The sequence below is a fragment of the Argiope bruennichi genome, chromosome 2, assembly GCF_947563725.1.
Source record: "Argiope bruennichi chromosome 2, qqArgBrue1.1, whole genome shotgun sequence".
Taxonomy (NCBI): Eukaryota; Metazoa; Arthropoda; class Arachnida; order Araneae; family Araneidae; genus Argiope; species Argiope bruennichi.
In genome coordinates, this window is record NC_079152.1 from 110464283 (window position 1) to 110488697 (window position 24415).

The window sequence follows — 24415 nt, forward strand, 5'->3', positions numbered from 1 at the left end:
ATTCAAAAAAGGAGAGAAAAAAATTCAAAATTAAAACATTACTGAGCAGAGCATTATAATTAGTTCAATATCATACATTACACGCTGTGCCCTTATCTTTGCCTGACAGGCTGGAATTGCTCAAGAACCGATTACTGGAAACACTGGAAGTGGAGGCACGTTGCGCACTTTTGTAGATGAAGTTAGCCTGCATATAGGGCTTCTGTAAGGACGGAGTAGAATCTAAAGATGAGTCATCATCCATTGTTTCAGAATTTTTCGGTGAAAGAGGACTTATGGGGCTGTCATTGAGAAACTGCAATCTATCGTCACTAAAATCATTCCAAAAGCCTTTCTATAATAAAAATTTATATTATAATGTTTAATATAGAATAATAAAAGACCAATGATAAAAGTATTTAGTTTTAATATTCAACGTAAGAATGAAAAAATAAGTTACAATTAATTTCTGTACACATTATAAATTAACCTTTAAATGGAACCCAAAAAATGGCCAACAAAAAATTTATAACAAGATTCATAGCAAATTTTATCTTAAAAAATAAGCAATACTTTTACCTTCCCTTAACCCTTTTGTATATCTGATTACAGAAGAATGAAATAAAGTTGGACATTAATTAAGTATATGTCCGAATTTATACAAACGTTAAAGCAAAAACAATTGCTGACTATGTTTTATGAACCTGGAAGCTAAGTTTTAAAAATGTATTTTATGCAAATTTTATTTAAAAAGTTTTACTTTTTAAAAATTTACTAAAGAACTTTCATTGCATATCTTAAATTATTTAATTACACTACAGTTAATAGTATTAAGAAAAAAATTCTTATACTGCTACTTTATTCAAATTCCAATTTCTCATTAAAAAAAAAAAAGACTAAGAACGTAAGTAAACAAATTTAGAAACCTTGCTAATTTTATAAAATATGTAAATTAAAGATTGATTTTTTTAAAAAAGATTTTTTCAACTCTGTCAACTTGTTCAAATTTATCACTAACTCAATAGATTTAGTAATAATAATAATTTTTCCTAACTCAATTTAGTAGTGAAACATTTCTGGCTTTTCGAACAAGTGTATTAGCTATATATTCACTTTCAACAACATTCTTTTATAGGATAAGCTTCTTTCCATAAAGAAATTAGTTCAGGTTTCTTCATGTCATTAGCAAATATTTATTTTACCATCTCCCCCCCCAATATATGTGATCTTTTCAATGGGGGTGATATTGCTAAAATTCTCAATTCTTCAATAATATTTACTGCATGGATTCCACCAGACTGCCTTAAGTGCTCATAGACTACATACTGTAAATATATTTTTCAATCAAATTTCCCACTTCAATTTTTATTAATGCTGAATCTTTTTTCAACAGATGTTTGTTTATGAGAAAGATTGAAAATTTTCAAAAAATCTCCAGTTTTTTTAATTTATGATCCTTAAAGAAAAAATAAAATATTAAACTCACAAAAATGAGTGATGATGATTTGTCTGAGACATGTATAAACTACACAAGAATAGCATCTTTTTTTTTTTTTTTTTTAAATTTTTTCTGATGAAAGTACAGCATAGAAGTTTCTCTTTAACATACTTATTTATTCTCTGCCAAAACAAACATTTTCTCCCAATACCTGGTTAACTGGAAATCTTTTCACTGTGCATTCCAATGTCTTTAAAATCAGTTACAAACTATCCCACTTCAAAAGCATGCAACTTTTTCAGATATCTTTTGTGGAATATAAGACTTGCAATAATTTGCTTTCATTTGTACCTGCAATCACTTTGTCAATTGCAGAATATGATGCATTATTAGAAAAATCAAACTGGCATTAACAATATCGTGAAAAAATATTTACTAACTTATGCACATCAGATGCATTTGAAGAAATAGTTTAATAAGCACAGCATCACATGTAAAACCAAGGAAAATGCCTCTCCAAGATTATTATATACTCCTTAAAAAGGTGTTACCACTCTTCCCTACGGCCTAATAACTGGGGACCTTAGGCAGAATCGTAAAAGCCACTTATACTCAGATCCCCCCCCCCCCTGGAAGTTCTATGCATGAACCTTTGGTGCTTCACAGTATAGTAAAAAAAAAATCAAAAAAATAAACACATAAAAAAATATAAAAATGATTTTCTTCAAATAATAGCTTAACAACCTTAACTACTTGTTACATTTATTTTCATACACAAACACAAAGTAAAAAATAAGTATATTTCAGCCAAAATGTACTTTTCAGCAGAGCATAATTATATAGCAAAATAGGACCCTTAATATTCTGGAAACTATTTTAAAACTTATTTATAAACATAAATTTAAAAGATTCAGTAAAACAGATCTAAGAATTAAATAATTTAAATCATATATTTTCAAATGAAACTTTTTTTTATTATCATTATGATTAAATATAATAGAAAACTAAAATGAATGAATGTGTTAATCATATCAATTACTATAAATAAGAGCACATCTTAGAAACCTTAAAAAAATGGATAATGTTCTATTTGCTTAAAAACAATAAATAAGAGGATTCAAAACTTTTATATTGAAAGTGATTTATTACATAAAAAGTAAATTTTAAAGTACATTAAAAGTACTGATTAAGAATAAAAATTTATAAAATATTTTACAAAAATGTGCTTAAAGTAATTTTCTGTTAAATTTGTCCACTTAATTTGAAAAAAATTAACAAGTTGCTAGACAAAAAAAAAAGAAGACAAAAAAAAGTGAATCTGAGAATATTTCTTATACTAAAACATAATGACTTTGAAAATCTTCCAGTGTAATTTAATTTGCTCCCCTGAGTTATATTATATATATATATATATATATATATATATATATATATATATATATATATATATATATACAGTGGTAGCCAAAATTGTGGACACTTTCTGAAATTTTTATGTTTTCTAACTTTGTATGCTTATAGAAAATGTAACGTTTCACAAAATGCAAACTCTTATATATCATTTTAAAGAGAATATAATGCTGATTTCAATACAAAAAGCAAAATTCAAATATTTGCAATACAGAAAAAGTTAAGGGGCAATAACTATAGAGATACATTAGATGCTGATGACTGCAGTGAGTTATCAGTACTTAGAAGGCTAGCCTTTATTTTTTATTACAGCTTCACATTGATGTTTCATTGAAATGATGACAGTTTTAATATCTTCCTTAGTTATTGCATGATACCAGGAAACAATTATAGCCTCAATTAATTTTCTTTTATTTGACTAATGCTTCATATGTACAATAGTTTTCAAATGGTGCCATAAGTTCTTAATAACTTTGAACTTAGGACTGTTTCCTGGCTATGATAACAATTCAATACTCTTTGTACTAAAGCACTGTTTCAATATTTTTGTTGTGTAGCAAGGAGCTGAATCCTGCTGAAAAATAAATGATGCGTTATTGAGAAATAGATCACTGATGGCAGATGTAAATTTTGACTCTAGAATAGTCTCAATGTATTTTCTTGCATTTAATGTCCCATCAATAACGTGAAGGAGGCCAATATTGCCTGTTGACATGCATGAACAAATCATAACACTAACTTAATTCTTCATAGTTGCATGAATGCACTCAGGTTGTAGTTCTTCGCCCATTCTATATCTTATAGATTTTCGCTATCACTACTGAATAACAATATGTTTGCGTCATCACTCCAAATAACCTGTGATCACTGATCATCTGTCCAATTAATGCGTTCCTTTTCCCACTGTAATTTTTTTTATATGCTGCTTAAATTGAGAAAAGGATTTTTTTCATTCAATTCTACCTCTTAGTCCAACATCTAATAATTTTCTCCTGATTGTTCTTGAACTGATATAAATGCCAGCATCATTCAATTGAATTCTGATGGCCGCTGATGACATTCTTCTATCTTGCAGGCATAGTCTTCTTATTTTTCTGTCATCAACAGATGTGGTGCATCTTTATCAGCCATTTCCTGCTTTGTTTTTTATTGAATTTGTCTCCTGATATCGTAAATAAAATTTTCGGATTCCAGATGTGGTCACTGAACCACCCATCTGTCTTGCAATTTCAGCATAGGAAAGACCACATTCATGTATCACAATAATCTTAGTTCTTTTTCTAGGAGCTCATTATATTCTTTTATTTATGTCATTGATTCTTAACTAAACATGAGAAACCAAATATTAGAAAAATCCCAACTATATATTAAAAAGTTTAATAAAACTTCTAACTTGCAATTTAATTACATAAAAAACAGTCATACTTCTACAGAAAAAAGTACAATAATGACTTGTTCCAACTTTAAACATGATGTCAACTTCTGCTAGCAGTTAATAACATTTGATTGGTTCCCAGAACAAGAACAATGATTTGCCAGGAAAATAAGAAATTACAAGCCACTTCATCACTTTGTTTGTTATTCAGATTTAAGTAAGAATAACTTTTTTTGTTTTACAAATATTTGAATTTTTCTTTGTGTATTGAAATCAACATTTAATTCTCTTTAAAAAGATATGCAAGAGCTTTACATCTTATGAAATGTAACATTTTCTATAAGCATACAAAGTTAGAAAACATAACGATTTTCAAAAGTGTCCAAAATTTTGGCAACCACTGTATATACACTTCTACCTTTATTGAGGACATTTACACCATTAAATTACACAAGCTTTCTGCAACTGAGAGTAAACAGATTTATAATCCTAGTTTTTTATCATGGTTATAGAAGAAATATTTGATTGAGATCTGAAATTAAGCCTTTCTTATGTTATACAAAAACTCCACTATATATATATATAAAATGATTTTGTACTAACAAATTAATTCGAATGATTTATAACTGAATATTCCCAGAGGAGTTTAATTAATAAACCTCAAATGATACCAAATATATAAAAGAGTGATTAACTAGATTGCTGACTAGATAAATTACTCCTCTAAAAGTTAAATTAAACTCCACTATTTCACTATATAATATTTAAAAATTATAATATTTTTAAATAATACAAATGACCATCTTTATATTAGAACTAAATTTTGATGAAATTAAAATTAGAACAATAATATGGAAGACCAACCTGCATATCCAATTCAGAAAGACAAGGGTCAATATTCACTGATTCACCAAGTGACGAAAAATCACCATTCAAGAGATCATTTCCCAAACTATTTACTTGAACTTTCATTTCATTTTCTTTTTCTTCTTGGGGATAGTTTTCCTCTTCATCTATTGATGATATGTTCATATTTTCAATTTCACTGTCACTCTCTGAATTCTTTAATTCTCCCTTTTCTATGAGTTCTAACCGCTCTGAAAACAACAATAAAAGAAATATAAATTATAAGTAGAAATATCAAGATTTAAGTAAATTCCAAGAATAAAGTTGTTTCGGTAAGTGGACATACTATTGTTTATAGAGACAAGCATTTTAAAATTTGGTTCTATATCTGAAAAACCTATCCTTTTTTCGAATATTTTTGGGAATTAAAGGAACTTGACTAGATAATGTTGAATCAAGAGGGATTAGTCACAAGAGAGATATGGCAGTAAAGAACAAAACAGTATTTGAAGGTTAGAATTAATAATTAAATTCTGTGAATTACCCCCTTTTCTTTCTTTCTTTTCCCCCTTCTCACAAGAGCAGTTTAAAAATCCTAATAATAAACATTTAAGGCCTTTTGGTTCTTCTTAGTAAAGATATAAGTTTTTAATTTTTTTTTTTTTTTTTTTTTTACTCACATCCTGAAGTTCAAGAATTTTGAAGTTTACTACATTTGTATAGTCTTGATTATAACACACTAATTTAACATGTTTGCATCATCATCATCAGTTAATTTAAATTGATTCCATAACAGTAGTATCACCTAGGAATGAATTTAAGAAAAAATTATTACACGATTACATAATAATGAATTATAAAATGAATTAAGTAGTAAATTATTCTTTTAAACCTACCTATCAATGCATTCAAATAAAAGCCTTTTTAAACACTGATTTCATTCTTTCTAAAATAATACTTGTTATTTATAATAAAGAGAAAGATTTTTTAATTTATCCACTAATAATTATATAGAAAAAGAACAAAATTTAAAAAATAATTGAATTGCAAAATAAAAAGATTAGCCGAGATTTAAATTCTACGAACAATTTGTCATTAGAGTAACCTTTATTTTTCAACTTCCTAAAAGTTTAGCTTATCTTGCTTCAATGGAGGGGGAAAAAATGATTTGTATCAAATTTTAACAATTTTTTGGACAACTGCAAAGTAACTTTCATTGACTATGAGTTTAGGAATTTTCATCCAGAAAATCATTTTTCTGATAACTTCTTTTAAATTTTATTTTTTGGTAAGTTAGCAGAAAATTTTTATTATGTAGAAAATTTTCCTTTCTGTAATTTAGTACGCCTTTTCCCTCGATGGCTTTTTCAGTCATGAGGCCTTGCTGCCAAGATCTTTGTGATTGATGAAAACTTCATAATGTTGCTTCTATCACCACAAAATCTTAAGGAGGTTTCCTTGTTTATCACCCTATTCTCCATAAACATTAATAATGGAATGAACAAAACAAGTAAGGGTAATAACTGTCTAATTAATATTCATTAAAATTATAGTTGACATTTCAGTCAATTTGCCAATGAATTGTTAACAGCATTTTGTTTTTGAAAGTCCTTACCTATTAAGATTTTAATAGTTAAGAAGTTCTCAATAATGCTAGTTCCATGTTACTTGCTTTACGCTATGATTGGTAGATGATGGACCATTTGCTTATAATTCGTTTCAATTGGTTATTACTTCATGAAATGGCCTTATTAAATTATTTGAAATATTGCAACAAATGATAGCCTTTATTTAAAATAACTTTGAGTTACAATAACACTGGGGAAATTAAAAGTGTAAACAATGAAAACTGTACAATCAATAAGCAAATGTCAATAACTGCCATAGCAGCAATAACATACCCAGAAATTCAAGGTACATTGCAATTTACCTAGAACTTAACTATTTCCTAGAACTTAATAAATCAAACTTCTTTTCAATGCCTTTAAAAAAAATTCAGAAAAATGAAACACACAGAAATTCAACATAAATTTAAACTAAATGACTACTAAGTATCAGTATTACCCTAGGATGGAAAGTTACTTCCAGCAATTGAAATTATAGGGAAGATTGACATACTAGCAATAAATTCAATTTTTCAAAACAAAAAGTGCTTATTGGGTGTCCCTGAAATCATATCAACTTCCGGTGAAGAGCAAGTCATGTCTGTTTACCAAGCACTGTAGAAGTGGGATACAACTATTAAAGTTCAGGCACTTTGCTGTGATATCACAACAAGCAACACTAGTTGAATAAATAGTGCCTGTACAAACCTAGAAAAATAATTCAATCGTAATTTGTTATACCAACCTTGCAATCTTCAAAAATTCAAGTGGTTTTGAGGGGCGATATCAATTCACTTAGGAGTGCAACTTTTGGTCCAGACATGGTATTTTCAAAAGATTTAGAGAAACCTGCACAAAACTCAACAAAAACATTTACAAAACTACAACAATGAAATACCTGATGATGTCCACTCTATCATTCTTGAGTTCCTTAAATAACACAGTCCAATACAGAAAAAAACGAGCAAGATGATTACTGAGAATTGTTGGAGTTAAACATGACCTTACTTGGCAGCACTTCCAAAAATACGAGGAACAAATATTTCTAATACGAGGAACAAAGTTATGCTAGGTGGATGGCAAATACTATTTATGTAATTAGGATTTATATATTTTTAAAATCAATTTCAGCTATTTCCAATAGGGAGAACTCTCTATATATATTTGCTAGGCTTTCAAGCCTAGTTTCTATGCTCAAAAGCTATTAAAGCAGCACCTTATCACGATTTTCTATTCATGCAGATTATAGTATTTATCTAAGCATGTAAATGTTTTTCAAACTTGGACAAAATACCTGGATTTGCCATGCTTTTTCGGATAGCAGCCGGGTCCTTACTGCCCCATTTCTGAAGTTCCTCTTCCATTTTTTCAATTTTTGCAGGATTCATTGCCCATAAATAACCTTTTCGTTGTGTGCTATTCCCAGCAGGTTTTTCAATTTTTTCAAAACACTTGTTTAATGAGAGATTATGGCGAACTGAATTCTGAAAAAATAATTATAATCTATGTTAATTAAATAGCATTTTTAAATCAATTAATAAAAATATTATTTTTTACACTTCTAAAACAAAAAAAGAATTACTTAACTAATTTTTTTAAATCTACAGAGTTTTTATTAAAATCTTAAATTACTCACATGTATGGTACAAATAAATAATGTTTTAATTTCAAAAGTAACTTACCTTCCAACCATTTGGCGCAGTTTTAAAATATGGAAAATTTTCACTGTAAGATAAAAAATTTCATTTATTTAATAAATGATTTCTATTAAAATAAAATAATTTAATATGTTCTACAGTTATAATTCATCTACCAGAAATCACATCCTTATTCATTATTCAACTAAAAATCAGATTTTAATATTATATATATATATAGCCTTTACAGGTAACATACTGTAGAACACCTTGAAACACCCTTTTTTAGTTTCAATATAAAACAGTGTTTCCAAATGACAGTATAAAAAATAAATAAAATATCATTAAGCTATCAAAATTATGATGAATAATTTCTTTGAGCAAGCAATCTACTCTCCATGTAAAGGTACTTGACCCTAAGTGACAGGATTACCATTCAGCAAGCTGTACTTTTTATAATGAAACTATGTCACTAGGCCACAATGGTCCCAAAAGGCAGTAACTTTGGATTACATACAATATTATGCATATTTTCTAAAAAATTCTTCTTAGTAGCTGTAAAATATTAAGCATATAATTTACAGAGAATTTATACTAATTAGTTATGAACTAAAATAATAAACGTTAAAAAATATGGCAAGTTCCATCATTTCAAGAATTGTTAATTTTACAATTCAATTTGTCTCCGTTATCATAACTAAATTACTGAAGATAAATTTATGTTAGCTAAATATGTCTGATATAGTATGCCTGCTTCTCAACCAACTTTATTTTGCAAGCAATTTTTTTTTTAATATTGCATAAAATTTGGAATAATTTTTTAAATGATATTGAAAAATTTAATAGAAGCTGATCAAACTTTAAAAATAGAGTTTTAAATCCTACAAAAAAGCAATTCACTAAAAATATTAACTTTTTATACGAGAAAAGTTCCAAGTTCAAAATAAACAAGTCTTTTGGAGTTTGATACATTGTTTAATGCCTTTAATAAATAATTTCAAAAAGCCTTATATTTACATATACACCGAGATTCATTTTCAGCATTATATAGCAACAGAAAAAAAGGCAATTTCTGAACTAACTAATGTGTTTTATAAATAAATGTTTATAATAATACCAATTACAATATAAGTATTAGGGGAATTTCTCAAAAATAAATCAAAACAACAGATTAAAGAGTGCTATTTCATTGCCAATTTGCAATTTAAATATATGGCAAAATATTTTTTGATTCATCAATATCTTTTAAAATACAATCAATTTAGTAAATTAATCATTCTCAAATTTTATACTAAAATAATTTAAGCATTAACATAAAAAGATATCATTAGAGATGACAGAAGATCTAGGCATTCAATATTTTTATATACATTATGAAAAAAGTTTTAAAGACAAACATTTTCAATTAAATTAAAAATAATTGGATACAAGTTATATTATATATATATATTTCTGCCACAGCCACATTTCAATTGTGCATGTCAACATAACTGAAATGACTGTCTAGTTAGAAGCAGGAATGTTAAAAATAATTTTAACACTCCTAAAAGAATATACACATTATTTGCAATCAAGCTTTCTAAATTATGTTAAGAATAATAAATAAAATTATATTAAAACAAAATGCAAGACAGATAGAAAGGAATTTCAATCACTTTTATAATGTAGCATTTATCAATTGTTTTCTGCATCTCAAGCCCTCCCCTACCTTTTTTCCACCTACCCTTTTTTTTTTTGTCATTTTTTATTACACTAATAAAACTTTTTACACTTATTATTTTTACAGTGGTAAAAATAAGATTAAATATACCTAAGACTTGTACTGTATCACACACAAACAATTATACTAAGTCAGGCAGCTTTCTTTAAATTTACATTTATATCTCAAACATGATAAAAATTTTATTATGAAGATAATTACTTTTTTGAGATATTCTAAATTTTTAATTAATATTTTAAACTTTTACTTAAAGCAACTATTCTAATTCATATTTATACTTATAAAAGGAAGTATATGTGGCTTTGTACTTCTGTCAGTAATTGTCCAGACAAATCTACCACACTTACGGCAAAGAAATTTGGCAAACAGGCAATCGTAATGGTGATTCAATGCACCTCAAAGATTGAATTTAAAAATCAATATTGATCACTCAATCAATGTAACATATCTTGTAATTCAGATTCTTTTTTCTCTTTGTTTACTTGGACCAAATCAATGTAATATTTAATGAAAATTTCAAAAGTATACCATTTCTGATTAACTTCTTGTGCACTTTATTAAATAATTCTTAAAGCTTTTTTTTAAATGATAAAATAAATATTTATTATATATTAAAAAATTCTTAACATACAGATAGTAACTTGTGTTCCACAGCATTATTATTTTTGGTTAACAGACATCTCATTGCTACCATATAGACATTCTCTCTCCAATACCAATAAATATTAAACAATCCTGCTTTTATCAGTTACAAATAAAACATGATCATAAATTTAGAAAAATTATAACCTTTAAAAATTTAAAAATATGACATTTCATAAATATCCTTTATACAAAAAAAATACCTTTTTACATAACTTATATAAATCTATTGCATATATAAAGTTTAGATTATACATGAATTTTAACATAACTTTTCATTTTTTCATTTTTAATTAGTAATGACAGCAATTTAATATAATTATTATACAAACTTAACAAGAAAGTATGATCCAACACAACTGTTTTAATCTACAAACAGAATATATATATATTACTCCTTACTTTTATTAATCAAAAAAGCAGGAGGAAGAATACTAAAAATTTACAAGAAAGATATTCATTAGAAAGAAGAGGGACAAAAAACGCTATATAAAATAAACTATATATACAAATATTAATCCATATGAAAATATTTCCTCACAGTGGTGGAGTACTATACAAAAAAATCTGCCATACAATTTTTTTTTTTTTTTTTTTTTGCATATATAGTAAAATTAATTAACTAATAAAATAAATAACTTTCTTTAACTAAATAATAAAATAAACTCATGAGATGATGCCAGTACAAAAATTTAAAATGTTCCAATTTTATGAAACAGGCAATAAAAAGTTACGATTGCTATATAAAATGCATAGATGATTAATACAGCAATTAATCCATAAAAATGAAATATATATATATATATTCCAAAAATGAAGGGTTATTTTTTTTTGTAAGATAATTTGATGTTTCTTCTAGGTCCCAGCTAATAGGATATTATATTTTAAATAAAATTTAGTACATATAAGACATTACACAGCCTTCATTCCTATTCACATAAACAAGAAATCACAACAAAAAATTATGCAAGGAAACATTATATAAATAAAATACCAAAAAATGATTTAGTACAGTTCCTTTTGATAAAATACAAAAAAGAAAACAAAAAAGTCCAGAACACTATCAAAAGAACCCTATTTAATCGCAAATCATTCAAGTTGCTGAGTAATAAAACTTTAAATTAAATAATTTTAATATGATACAAGATGTGCTTAAAAGTAATCCATATATTCGAAGAAAATTCACTTTATAAAAAGGTACTGATATGGAGTAATTGACATGCCCTCCCAGATGTGCATAATCATATTTGCACTGCATTCACTTTTGTACTGAGCTTCAACTCAAAATGTTTATTATGTTTTGGAAAAAAGCAACAAAAAATAGTTAGCTTTAAAATACCTTATTATGGCAGAATTTAAAAGCTTTAAAAGCAGTAATTTATCAAATTTAGAATCAGATTAGAAAGGAAACAGCATGGGTTGGAAAGGTTAGTTAAGGATGAGATTTAGTATAATGGCAGTATACCTTTAGGATGTCCATTAATTAAAATATTAATGTGCAATAGCCAGCAAATTTCAAGAAAATGGCCTTTAAACTTTCAGCATTGCTTATATACTAATAATATGTCACTTTTGTCGAGCATTCGAACAGTGCAGTGGATATGGCATTGGCATTCACAAGATCAAGTTCAGTCCTGGGCTAGTGTTTTCCAACTTTTTTTATTAATTTTCCTACTAAATTATTGTTCCAAATTAATGTAACAATTTACAAATAGTTTTAATTAATGTTTTCATTTTTTATGTAAAAATATGGAAAAATAAATGTATTTTCAGTTAATACTTGAAATATAACTTATTTTATAAAAATATTTAAGATATGAAAAGTGTTTTTCTTTTTAAAAAATTATTTAAATAAAATCACAGATAGTTTTAATTAATAAGTAACTCTTTTATCAATAAAAAATAAACGTTCTCAAAATAAATATCTCTCAGAAATAAACGTTCAATCTCCTAATACTAGAATCATAATTTTATTTTTAAGCAGGAAACAATTGACAAATAATGATTATCTACAAGAAAAACCTTAAAACCTTTCATTTACATTAAAAAGAATTTGTTTTTCTTGAGTACAAAGCATATCATATAAAGTTACTAAAAATTTTGAACCACCTGCCTATGCATTCAATTTAACACCTGCTTTCTACTTTTTCTTGTCCATTATTATTATTTGAGCATGTTTGGTTATATAATGTTATTAATTTCAACTGCTCTCTTTAGTTAGGAGTATAAATAGGGCTCATGTTAAGTTATATCAAATAATTTATCATAATTAAAATTCAAAAATGTAAAACTTTTAATGATTATAAGAAAAAAATAGTTATTTAAATTATTTTGTATGGTAAAAGTATATTTATAATTATTTTAAAACTTAAAAATAAAATTACAATTCAATAACCGTATGAATGAGCATAATTATTTTTCTTTTAAAAAATAAGTTATAACTTGCATATTAAAAGAAAATACATTTATTTTTCCATACAAAAATGAGTATCATATTAATATGAAACCATCTTTAAATTGTTAATTAAAGAAATTTTGTATATTTAAATATAAAAGAAATTGGTATAAATGTATTCATATATTGTATATTTAAATATAAAGTTTGGCTATAAATGTATTCATATATTTATTTATATTATAATATAATATTTATTTTTGCTTAAAAAATAAAAAAAAAACCAAATAATTTTGAAAGAAACAAATAAAAGTAAAAAATAAGAGTCCAGAACAAGCTTGAGTCTCATGAATGCCAAACCAGAACCTAATCCATTAAACTGTTCAGGTCCTCAATAACAGTGATATATTATTTGTATCTAAGCTATGCTGAAAATTTGAGGATCATTTTCTCGAAATTGGTAGGCTATTGCACTTTAATCTATATACTTATAATAAAGCTCAATGTGTGTGTGTGTATGTGTGTGTGTGTGTTGGCGCTCTACAGACCAGGTCATTTGACATACAGCTATCAAATTTGGTACATGTATACCTTAAAGGTCGGGAATGTGCACCTGGGGTCCCTTTTTTTTGAAATTTTAATTATTAATTAAAAACTAACTTTCCCGCCAAAAAAATCTTCAATTTTTCCGCCAAAATCTTCCATTTTGCCCACCGCCAAATGAGTAAGGCTTCAATTTTTTTTTTTTCTCCCAACAGTAATGAGGCTAGGGTTAAGATTTTTCGGCGGATTATTTCAATCGATTCTGTTTATTTTCTTAATGTTTGATGCATTTAAAATTAAAAATTGTTAATGAATCGATCTTTCAGATTCATTCTGAAGTACTTTTGAATTAAAATAACACAGAATAAAGGAAATTAAAAATGTATAATCTGCACAGCGTTACCCCAACTGGCGTGGAAAAATTTACGCATTTGCGTTACCGTAACTGGCGAAGAAAATTCACGCATGCGCATTGTGTTCTGGTTGTTGCCATGACAACCATTATCAACGGATTATTTAAATTATTTTTAGGTTAGTTGCATGCTTTTGTAAGTACATTGTATTTATGTTAGTTATATATTTTTTGTATATGCTTATAGTTTTAAGTACATCGTTTTTTAAGTAGTTTTTTTTAACCTGTTTTCGACCGATTATTTTAAACGATTCATTTTATTTTCTTAGTGTTTGATGCATTTAAATTTAAACATTGTTAATGAATCGATCTGCTCATAATGAATCTAAGAAAATTTTGTTGACCAACTCTTGAGATATTACATTAATTAAAAAAGATATTCTTTAGTGCCCATAAAGTTTAAACGCTGAGTGACTCTATTATCAGTAATCATATTATTTAAAAAAAATGCTTTGTTTCAGTAAAAAATATTATTATATTAATTGCAGATTAATCATTTACACTTTAATTTAAAGCATAAATTCTACGAGGGGTAACAGAAAATTAGATACATATCACGTCATGACTGAAGGTCTTTATAATATTATGAGTGAATTATATAACTATCAAAATTTGAAGTTTTAAAATTTTTTGCTGAAGAATCTATTAAAGTTGGAATTGCGTAAAATATTTAATGGTTAGACCGAGTTTAACCCCCTGCTTGGCAAAATTTTTAAAAATCGCAAAAACGGCCTTTCGAAATTTTCAATAGCAAAAGAGCAGATGTTCAATTATAGTGCATAATAAAGATTGCCAGCTTTGGCGCGTTATCCCAACTTGGCGAAGAAGGGGGTTAAACTCCGGTTCAACCTATTTAATTATTAAAATTTAAACGAATATTGAGATTGGCTAACCGGCTGGTCGCCAAAGGCGGCTAGTATTTTAATAAATGAACATTCTAAAGGCATACTACCATTATACTAAATCTCATCTTGAAATCAATTTTCCAACCCAAGCCTTCCCCTTGTTAGGTTAAGATTTAGCAATTAACAAAATTACTTGACACATAGCGGGGAAAAAAATATATTTATCAGATAGTAGAAAGTTTCAATTTTTTTTTTTTTTAAAGTGCATTATGCCTATACTTTCTGTCCACTTACATAATTTTTTAATTATATGGGTGATTGAACAACATTAATTACATGTATTTTTTATGAATTCACTATTCAATAGTGTAGATTTTTAAAAATTTCTTTTTTTTTAAAGTCTACTTTGATACATATTAGATACAAAAAACAATATTTCTAAGATACTTCAGCATCATGTTTTTAAATCTAATTGGATAGTTAATTATGAAAAGGAATTATACTACACTTTTATCAAAATGTTAATCATAGGCATTGAAAAAATACTTACGTCATAAAATCGTAGATTTCATTCACAGGTAAACTCCCAGTTTTACTATTCTTCAATGCCATGGCAATCAGACAACTATACGAGTATGCTGGTTTAGGGTAAACATTTTCATTATTGGCATGATGGTTTGATCTGGAACTTTTGTTCTTAGATTTTGGTTTGGGACTTTCAAATTCATCTTGACTGGTATCATCATGTACCGAAAACAAATGATTTTGTGATGAATTGTGCGGGCTAGGGGACGGAGTTGGCACAGCAACTGTCAAATTCACATCTGTCATTTCTGATGAACCTACAGTACTTGATGCAACAACCTGAACAGGTACTGTAACAGAAATATTACCTGATGTAGAAACTGATGAAGATTCATGACTTTCTGATGGCATGATAGGACTTTCCACCATAGATGACACAGATGAACAAGATGAATCAGACATTGACACAGGAAGACCAGTTCGAGGATTCACCATCAAGGCGCCAGCACTGTCAAAATCACTACTGCCATTTAGAAATGACGCATCTAACCAACCTGTTTTTATATCAACAGACAGATCAGAATCTAAGGTCGATTCTAAAGGGTTCATATGAGAATTAAAATCAAGATGAGATGAGTAACTTTCAATGTAGTAGTCATCATCTTCCTGCCTTAAACTTCTTATATCAGAATCAATCATGTCACGAAGCTTTAAACTATCTTCATACAAATCATCCATTTTGACCTATATTAAGAAACATACATCAGTGAATCTTCATGTACAAAAATATATATACTTATTTATTAATTTGTCATGTATCACTTTTATATACAAATTTTAGATCACTCTATTTCTTATCAAATTAAGTATCTAAAATAATGCTTTATTCAAAACAGTATTCTAATCCAAAGTTGATAGAAATATATAACAAATACATTTAATTATTTTATTCTACTAAAATGATTGGAAATAATCGATTTAAATAAAGATAAATATTTATATTACTATAAAATTGAATATTTTCAAATTCAATTATACATACTTATTAACTTTGTTTATTAATCTAATCTTATCTTTGTAACAGTATCTTTGTTTATTGTTTATTAATTTGCATTAAAAATCTATGGAGCAAATGTTAGGGATCACTTTTAATTCTGTTTGAATCAGAAGAATTGGTTCATGAAACAGTAACAAAAATTTATATTAACAATTCAAAAATTCTTATTAATTTGGAAGATTAATTTATGGTTTAGATGTCAAATATAATATACTTTGAGAACTATTAAATTATAAGTGTGCATCAAAAAATCCTTATAAAAGATTCTCCAATTTGACTTCTGCTTAAATTCATTTTTATTGTATACAGAAATACCCTTAAAGCAATATACAAGCTCCTATTTTAATATCAATTGCACCAATAATTTTTAAAATAAAAAAAAGTATACAGAATACCACCATCAATAAAAAAAATTAAATTTAAGCATTTATGAGTAATATTTGAGGAAAATGTAATAATAAGTATGAATTTTTAGAGGGTACAATTGATTCTTGAATTTGAAGTTCAAGGATAGATTTAGGCACAGATCAGTCACAGAATCAGTTCCAGATAATAATTTACAGGTTATACTTTATTTCCAATTTATTTTCCATATTTAAAACCAATTTATCCAAAAAAAATTTAATTATTATAATCGAGCACACTGAGATCAATCAATGAGAGATCATAAAATGTACAGTACTCAATATGAATCAAATATCTAAAAAAATTATGACAAAATCTAAAGCTTACATGAAGTTAATTGCATCAAAATTTTTTAATCAAGTATTAACTAGATAATTGTCAAGCTCTAAATGAATTTTAATTTGCAATCTATCCAGAGTATGTAGACTAATTTTATCTTTAAAAGTAAGCATTTTATAAGTTCTTTTTATACACTTTTAAAGATAAAATAAGAACCAAACATAGAGCAGTTTCTTTTTTCATTATAGAACTATTAATTTAATGAAATAAATTAAGGTTGGCAATAACTAAATGTCGAATTTTATATAAATATAAACATGAAATACCTGAATATATTTATCCAACGTTGAAGCTAAATTATTTAACTTTTTTCTATTTTTTTTTTTAATCATTTTGTTTGAAAAATGTTATTAAAAGCTTTCACTGCATATTTTAAATTATTTAATTATACTACAATTTATAGTAAAAAAAAAGGTTATATTTTAACTATTTTATTAATATTTCCAATTCCTTGAAAAAAATTAAGAATTTAAATAAACAAATCATTTATATAAAAATCATACTAATTTTAATAGTTATGCAAATACAAGCCAGTTTCCTTTCAGAGATTTTTTCTTAAACTATTTCAATTCATATTTAGTTTTCTTACAAATAACTTTTCCCTATTCTTTATATTCTTTTGTTAGTAGTGAAATATTTCTAGCTTGCCAAATAAGTGCATTAAGGTTTATATTCACTTTCAGCAATTTCCATTTCAAAAAGAAATTTCTTTTTCTGTAAAGAGATTTTAAAAAATCAGATTCTAACTTTATGTCATTGACAATCATTTCTTTTGCCATCTGCTTACACAAAATTAGGCAATATTTTTAACGGACTGATGTCTCTAAAATTCTCAATTCTTTTTTTTAGTAATATTTACCAAGTGGATTCTACTAGACTGCTGTATGTTGCCCTAGACTACATGTTATGAGACATAATATTTTTTATTCAAATTTTTCAATTCAATATTTTTATTAATACTGAATTCTCATACAACAGATGCTTGTAAATGAAGAATACAAATAATTTTCAAAATTTTCCATGGTTTTTTTTTTAATTTATGGTTTTCAAATAAAGGATAAAAATAATCACCATCTCATTTTTCTAATATTAAAATTATCAAAATAGAAAAGAGATTATTTTATCAAGAAATCGATAAACTATTTGAAAATAGCATCGTTTTATCGTTTCTGACGGAAGTACAATACAGAACACGTTTCTTTATTTCACACTTACTTGTTATCTGCCAAAGCAATATCTTACCAATGCAAAATTTATTAAAGGTTTTCTCATTATATATTCAAACTTTTTTTTTAATAAATTACTAGCTTGAAAAGCATATATCAGGTATTTCTATTGTGAAATGTAAGACTTGCAATAATTTGTTTCTTCTTATATCTGCACTTTATTTTATCAATTGTACACGATTAAAAATAATTACACTGGTAATAGTAATTTAATAAAAAAATAATTTCAATTGTGAAATTTTCTTTCAAAGCTTAAAAAATAATAATACAATCGTAGTTTTACTAATTTATGAATATTGGATGCTTAAAAAGCCAAAAGAGGATTGTTCTAAAAACCAGCTTAATATATGCTCTGCAATAAATGTAAAACCAGCTGAAAATGTCCCTCCAAATACCTTATTGCATAGTCCCTAAGAAAGATATTATTAACCCTTCCCTCTGACATAAAAAATATGAACTTTGGGCAAGGCTCGAAAGCCAAGAGCATACAGATTTTAAATGCCCAGTATAGTAAAAAAAAAAAAAAAAACTGCAAGTGTGCTCAGAAATATTTGGTCAGCCAATTTAATCCAAAATTATAATAGAGCTGCAATGTTAGAAACAAAATTACCAAATTTCATTTATCTAAATTGTTGCATCTTTTTCTGTTACAATATTTACGTGCATGTGAACATAAAGACCGAAAGATAATTAATTCATTGATAGGTTTTGATCAAAATTTTGATATGAATGTATACTTTAGATGTTAAAACTGTGCCAAATTTAACTGACGTAGCACTTAACATTTTGAAGTTATCATATTCACCTATATTTAAATGAACAAATTTTTAAAAAACGCTTCATGAAATGGGTTTTATTCAAAATTTGATAGAAATCTGCAAATTTGGTACTGATATATTCCTATTCAAAGCTTTTTGTGTTATCTTGTTCACAGAAAAATATAATTCCAAAAATGTTTTATTCAGATGTTTGAATCAAGAAGATTGGACAAAATCTTGCAATCAAAATTTTCTTTTCTTTAAATAATTTCTTTATATAATTTCTTAAATTTCTTTTCCTCTAAATAGTTTGTATATAAAAATGTAAAAAAGGAATTTTATTGGTATCAAATTATTTTTGATATCTATTGACTATAAGTAACTCTGAAGAAGCCTTGAATTATACAGAGTGTTTCTAACCTTTGTACGAAAAATTATTAAAGTAAATATATTTAAATAATTCACCAATGGCAAACCACTAAATCATGTGAAAATGTAACTAACAAATGTTTTACAAACAAGTAATCACAAATAGAAAAAACCCTGATTCACTGTTAAAAACTATTTATATGATTACATAATAAAATTATTTATAAAAAATAAAGGATTTTGCCCCTGTCTAAACAAGCTAAAAGAAGTGAAAGAAGAGACAAATAAAAGAAAAGAATATATTTTTCCAATTTTATCAGTATTTCCCTAAAATGAGATAAAACCTTTCCCACTGGCTTCCAAATTCATTGAAATCCGTTAAGCATTGAAAGGTCCAACACTACAAAGAAAAATACAGTCTAAAATCGGACAAATCTAGTGTGGTGAAATGGTGTTTTTTCCCACGTCAAACGGAAAATATAAGTACCTGGATAAAAACTACTATCTTTAAGGCCCTTATATAAAGACCATAAAAAATAAGCAGTTTTTAAGGACTTTTAATGACACAACACACCCTGTAATCATCTTGAGCTGTGCAAATAAAACTTTAATTATTTTATAGAAAAACTTTAAAGTTATTAAAATATATGTTAATAATTAAAAAATATAGGATATTACTTCAATTTAACAGGTTCTTTAAAATAATTTCAATTCATGGAAACACTCTACTTGCATCTCAAAGATAGAAGAAATTTTGCTATTATTTTGCACTAAAAATACAGTGAACACACTGTTCAATCCTTGATATGTTAATGATTATTTTCAATATGTAATAAGACAAATAATTTGAATTCTATTAATTGAAAGAAATGAAGTAAGTATTTTATTTGGTAACAATATTACTATATAGGTACAAATATAATTTAACAGTTGCATTATACTTTATAAATAAGCAGCTGTTAAAGAAATAGTTTAGCATTGCCAAAATGTTTCTGAAAAAAAAAAGGTAAATGAATCCTTTGCTAATTAAATTAATATGAATACATTACTTCAAATAAATATAGATTGGTTTATCTACTTTATTAAGAGATAATCCAAAATGAAATAACTTTTTAATTTTTTTCAATTGATTATTCAATGGTTATTTTCTAAGCATAAATATTATTAAGGAATTAATAGCATAATTGAATCATCTGACAATAAAATATATGTGATGATATTAAATAAAAGGGAAGTTATAAATAAGAATATAAATTTAAAGGAATATAATATAACGGTAAAACCTATTTTTCAAATAAGTGATGAATCTTGAAAATCTGACATTGTCAAATTAGTAGAAAATATATTTCAAAACATTAATATGTATTTTTGCACTATAATATATATAAAAAAATTATATTGTAAAATACTGTCTAATATAATTTTGTATCCAACATTTATCATGCATTTACAACTAATTAAATAAAAATAATTCCTTCGAAAAACATCCAAAAAAAATAATAAACAATATTAACAGAATCCAACTGTCATCTGAAATATTTTTCACTCTTCTGTTTCTACCATTTTCAAAACAGTGATGTAAGTCACAAAAATAATTGCTACATTTTCAACGTACAAACTTATAAATAAAGTCTAACACTGCCATATCAACTTATATTAGAAGGCAAAGAATTGGTGAGCATAAATAGTTATAGTAATTATTATTACAGACATTTAATTTTGAAATTTTATGACAAGTCGTTGGTTGGCTAGGAACTATAAAACACGTGATAAACAAAGAACACTCACCTCCAATTCCGTTGTAACAACAGATGAAAGTCAAATGTTTATTAAATGCATATCCGAATTTTAAAGAATGTAAAAAATGGAAGTGGAAATCATTAAATGTTGACAAATATAGCAAAGTTTACATACACGAAAATTTCAGGACAAAGAGACAGAGCCATTTGAACACAGACATTGTTTATTGGTTGGAATCCAACACGTGCCCCCTAATACTGAAAGATGATTGGACGAAACACGGAGGAGGTATAATGGCCGTGCTTCGGCTAACTAACGGCATGAGACGGGGTTACTATGCTGCCTCCCTACTTTTGACATCTGGCTCCCTACCTTGTAACAGTTAGAACTCGGTAGTCTGTCTCGTTACGCCTCGTGATCAGTGTTTACATTTTGCTGCTATCGATTCGAAATATCCCGCTAATTTTAGATTTAACTACATAGGAATTAGAATGCAAGAATATGCTAGCAGAGCTTTTATTATGAGTTCAGCTCATAATTTTTTCTTCATTTTTTTTTCTTATGTAAATATTTATGAAAAAATTCTGTGATATATTTTATTCTATGAAAATTAAATATTGAAAACTTTAACAATTTGTCGATTTAAATGTTATCAGATATTGTATGTTTAGATTAATGTTAGGAAGTGTATATTTCTTTATATTGTAGTATTATATATTTGTGGATAGATCGAAGAGATCATTGGGATAAATTTGAACTCGGTGCACATGCACTCAAAGGAAAATTGCGAAATATTGGAATTTATTTAATAGAAGGGTATATAATGACTAAGCAATGAATCTTTTAATTTTTTTTTTCTTTCCACATGATAGTCGTTTCTAAAAAATCGGATTGATGGTCTAGTTTCGTTTTCGCGAATCCATCCCCCCCCCCTCCTTCCTTCAGACACACACTCCAGTTCTGAGCCGTCATTATCCGCTTTTATGTACAGTGCTGTTCTACGGCTTAGCAAATCGTAAGAGCAAAAGTGGTGTTGAAAAGATTTTTCAAAGCTACAGTATTAAAATGTATTTCTTTATTTAAAAAAAAAAAAGAAGATAGACACACAATTAAAATAAATTTTATGCATAAGAAAAAGAAATGTTTATGAATTTGGAAAGTTCCCGCCGTTGTTCAGCAAATATATTATAAAAATTCATCTCTTATTCCATTGATCTAAAAATAATTGTTAAAAGATTATTTAAATTCCTCTTTTATCATGATTCTTATTTGCGATTAATATATTTAGAATTCATTATATGAATTATCTACGAAATAACTAAGAAATGAGCTTATGAAAATAATGAAGCATTCATATAAATTGGGAAATAAGAGCTGCGTTTCTAACATAATATTCTATCTCCACAGTTCCGATGATAATTTCCTTATCTGGTAGACCTTTATTTTTGACATTATAAACATACTTTTATCATTTCAAATTATTTGTTTATTAATTTTATTTAATTAGATTAATGTCCCTTTCGAAGCTATATAAAAGATGATTAGGGACGAGCCTCGGTAATTTCTTACTCTGATCAGAGGATGAAACCAACACTTGAGATGGCACTTTATTCTCCAAACTTCTACACCACACTCTTCGTGATTCTTAAAACTTTCTCGAATTTGCGACTCTCTTAATTAGTAACAATTCATATTTTCAGTCGTTTTATTTTTAAATAATAAAATTTAAAAACACATTTGGGAAAACAGTTAACTTAAAACACTTTATCTGGATGAAACAATAAATTAGTTATTACAATAACAATCATAAGTTTAATTTTTTAAAAACGGTTCTTTAAATATTCTAAGAATTTATTCAAAATTAAATGGAAGGACAGAAAATTGCTTTATTTTCTTTGAAATTTTGTATCATTATTCAATATATTATTTAAATTTTTATTTTAAAATTGAATAAAAGGTCCTTAATTATTTTTTTTTCTTGTCATAAATATGCGTTTCAGTTTTAGGATCAGAAAATCGTTTGCTAAAAACGCATTATCACGATTGGAAAGTAAAATTAGTAGCTGATTAATCCCTGAAACTTTTTAAATCAAAGCATTACTTATATTTTGTAATAAATCATGAATTTAATCAACTTACGATTAAATTTCTTTATTATAGTATACCTTTAATGTGTGTGTGTGCGTGTGTGCGTTTCCTACCGTTTAAAGTGAACACTTTATAAATAAAATTTTAAATAAATAAAATAAACCATAAATAAATTAAATTTTTTTTATGTTAATACATTTTTTATATAATTTTCAAACTTAAACTCAAGCTCAGTTGAAAACATAATGAAAAATAAAGTGAATATTTAAACGCAAAAATCAGATTAAAAAAGAATGTGTTTTATCCACCGACTGCACAGTGTTGTAAATGAAATGTCAAAAGAAAACATCGTAAAACAAGATATTTATTATTCTCTCTTTCTCGATTTCTTTAAAATTTAATTTATAATTTTATTTGGATTTTTATATAAAAATAACAAAATGTTCAGACTTCGTCGTATGTTTACGCAATTTGTCGGATTTTGTGTTTAGTTTCGTAGCATATTGAAGAGAATGAAATATGCAATTCTTCTCCTTGTCATCGCTAATTTATCAATGGGATATTTGATCCAATTCCATCAATACTAAAATTACATTATTCTACTCGTCTTTGATAAATAAAAGGATGGATGATGAGAGAACGGTTTTTCCGAAACTTAATTTTCTTACATTTTAATGAAGGTTCTATCCTCCCCCCCCCCCTTTCCCTGACATCAGCTTTGAGCAAGGCGAAACTGCCACAAATGCTCAGGATTTTATTTTCAGAATCTCGCATATGAGCGTTTTGCACTGCGCAATGTCGAGGAGAAAATAGAGTATGCATTTTGGAACAAACAGAACAATAATTTTAATGGCAAGATCACATACCAAATTCCATTTATCTACATCGTTGAATTTTTGAGTTATCGGGTTTACATGCGTGCGAAAGTACAAACCAATACACCATCATCCTTTGACAAATTTGGTTCAAATATTGATGCAGATCCATATTTTAAATGCTAAAACTGTGCATCAATTTCGTTAATATCAATCGTTGGATTTTAGAGTTCTTGCATTTATATGG

At 26.6% G+C, this 24415-nt stretch overlaps 1 protein-coding gene across 2 annotated transcripts; it reads right to left on the reverse strand.

Annotated features, from left to right (window-relative positions):
- LOC129961760 (forkhead box protein N4-like) lies at window positions 1–21442 on the reverse strand. Of its 2 annotated transcripts, none has more exons than XM_056075318.1 (6): window positions 21314–21442; window positions 15397–16115; window positions 8335–8377; window positions 7947–8136; window positions 5067–5299; window positions 1–334 (listed from the first exon to the last, which is right to left on the reverse strand). In XM_056075318.1, the coding sequence occupies exons 2-6, from the start codon at window positions 16107–16109 to the stop codon at window positions 71–73; spliced, it is 1443 nt and encodes a 480-aa protein (XP_055931293.1). In that variant the 5' UTR covers window positions 16110–16115; window positions 21314–21442; the 3' UTR covers window positions 1–70. The 2 variants fall into 2 exon arrangements, with proteins under 2 accessions (XP_055931293.1, XP_055931294.1); XM_056075319.1 differs by lacking the exon at window positions 21314–21442 and adding an exon at window positions 21040–21176.
- Between the last annotated feature and the right edge of the window lie 2973 nt (window positions 21443–24415).

Coding starts and splice junctions, on each gene's coding strand:
- LOC129961760 (XM_056075318.1), bottom strand. CDS start 16,109: ATGGATGATTTGTATGAAGATAGTTTAAAGCTTCGTGACATGATTGAT. Junction 8,378..15,396: donor GAAATCTACGATTTTATGAC/GTAAGTATTTTT, acceptor TTTATCTTACAG/TGAAAATTTTCCATATTTTA. Junction 5,300..7,946: donor AAAAAGCATGGCAAATCCAG/GTATTTTGTCCA, acceptor TGTTGTTTTCAG/AGCGGTTAGAACTCATAGAA.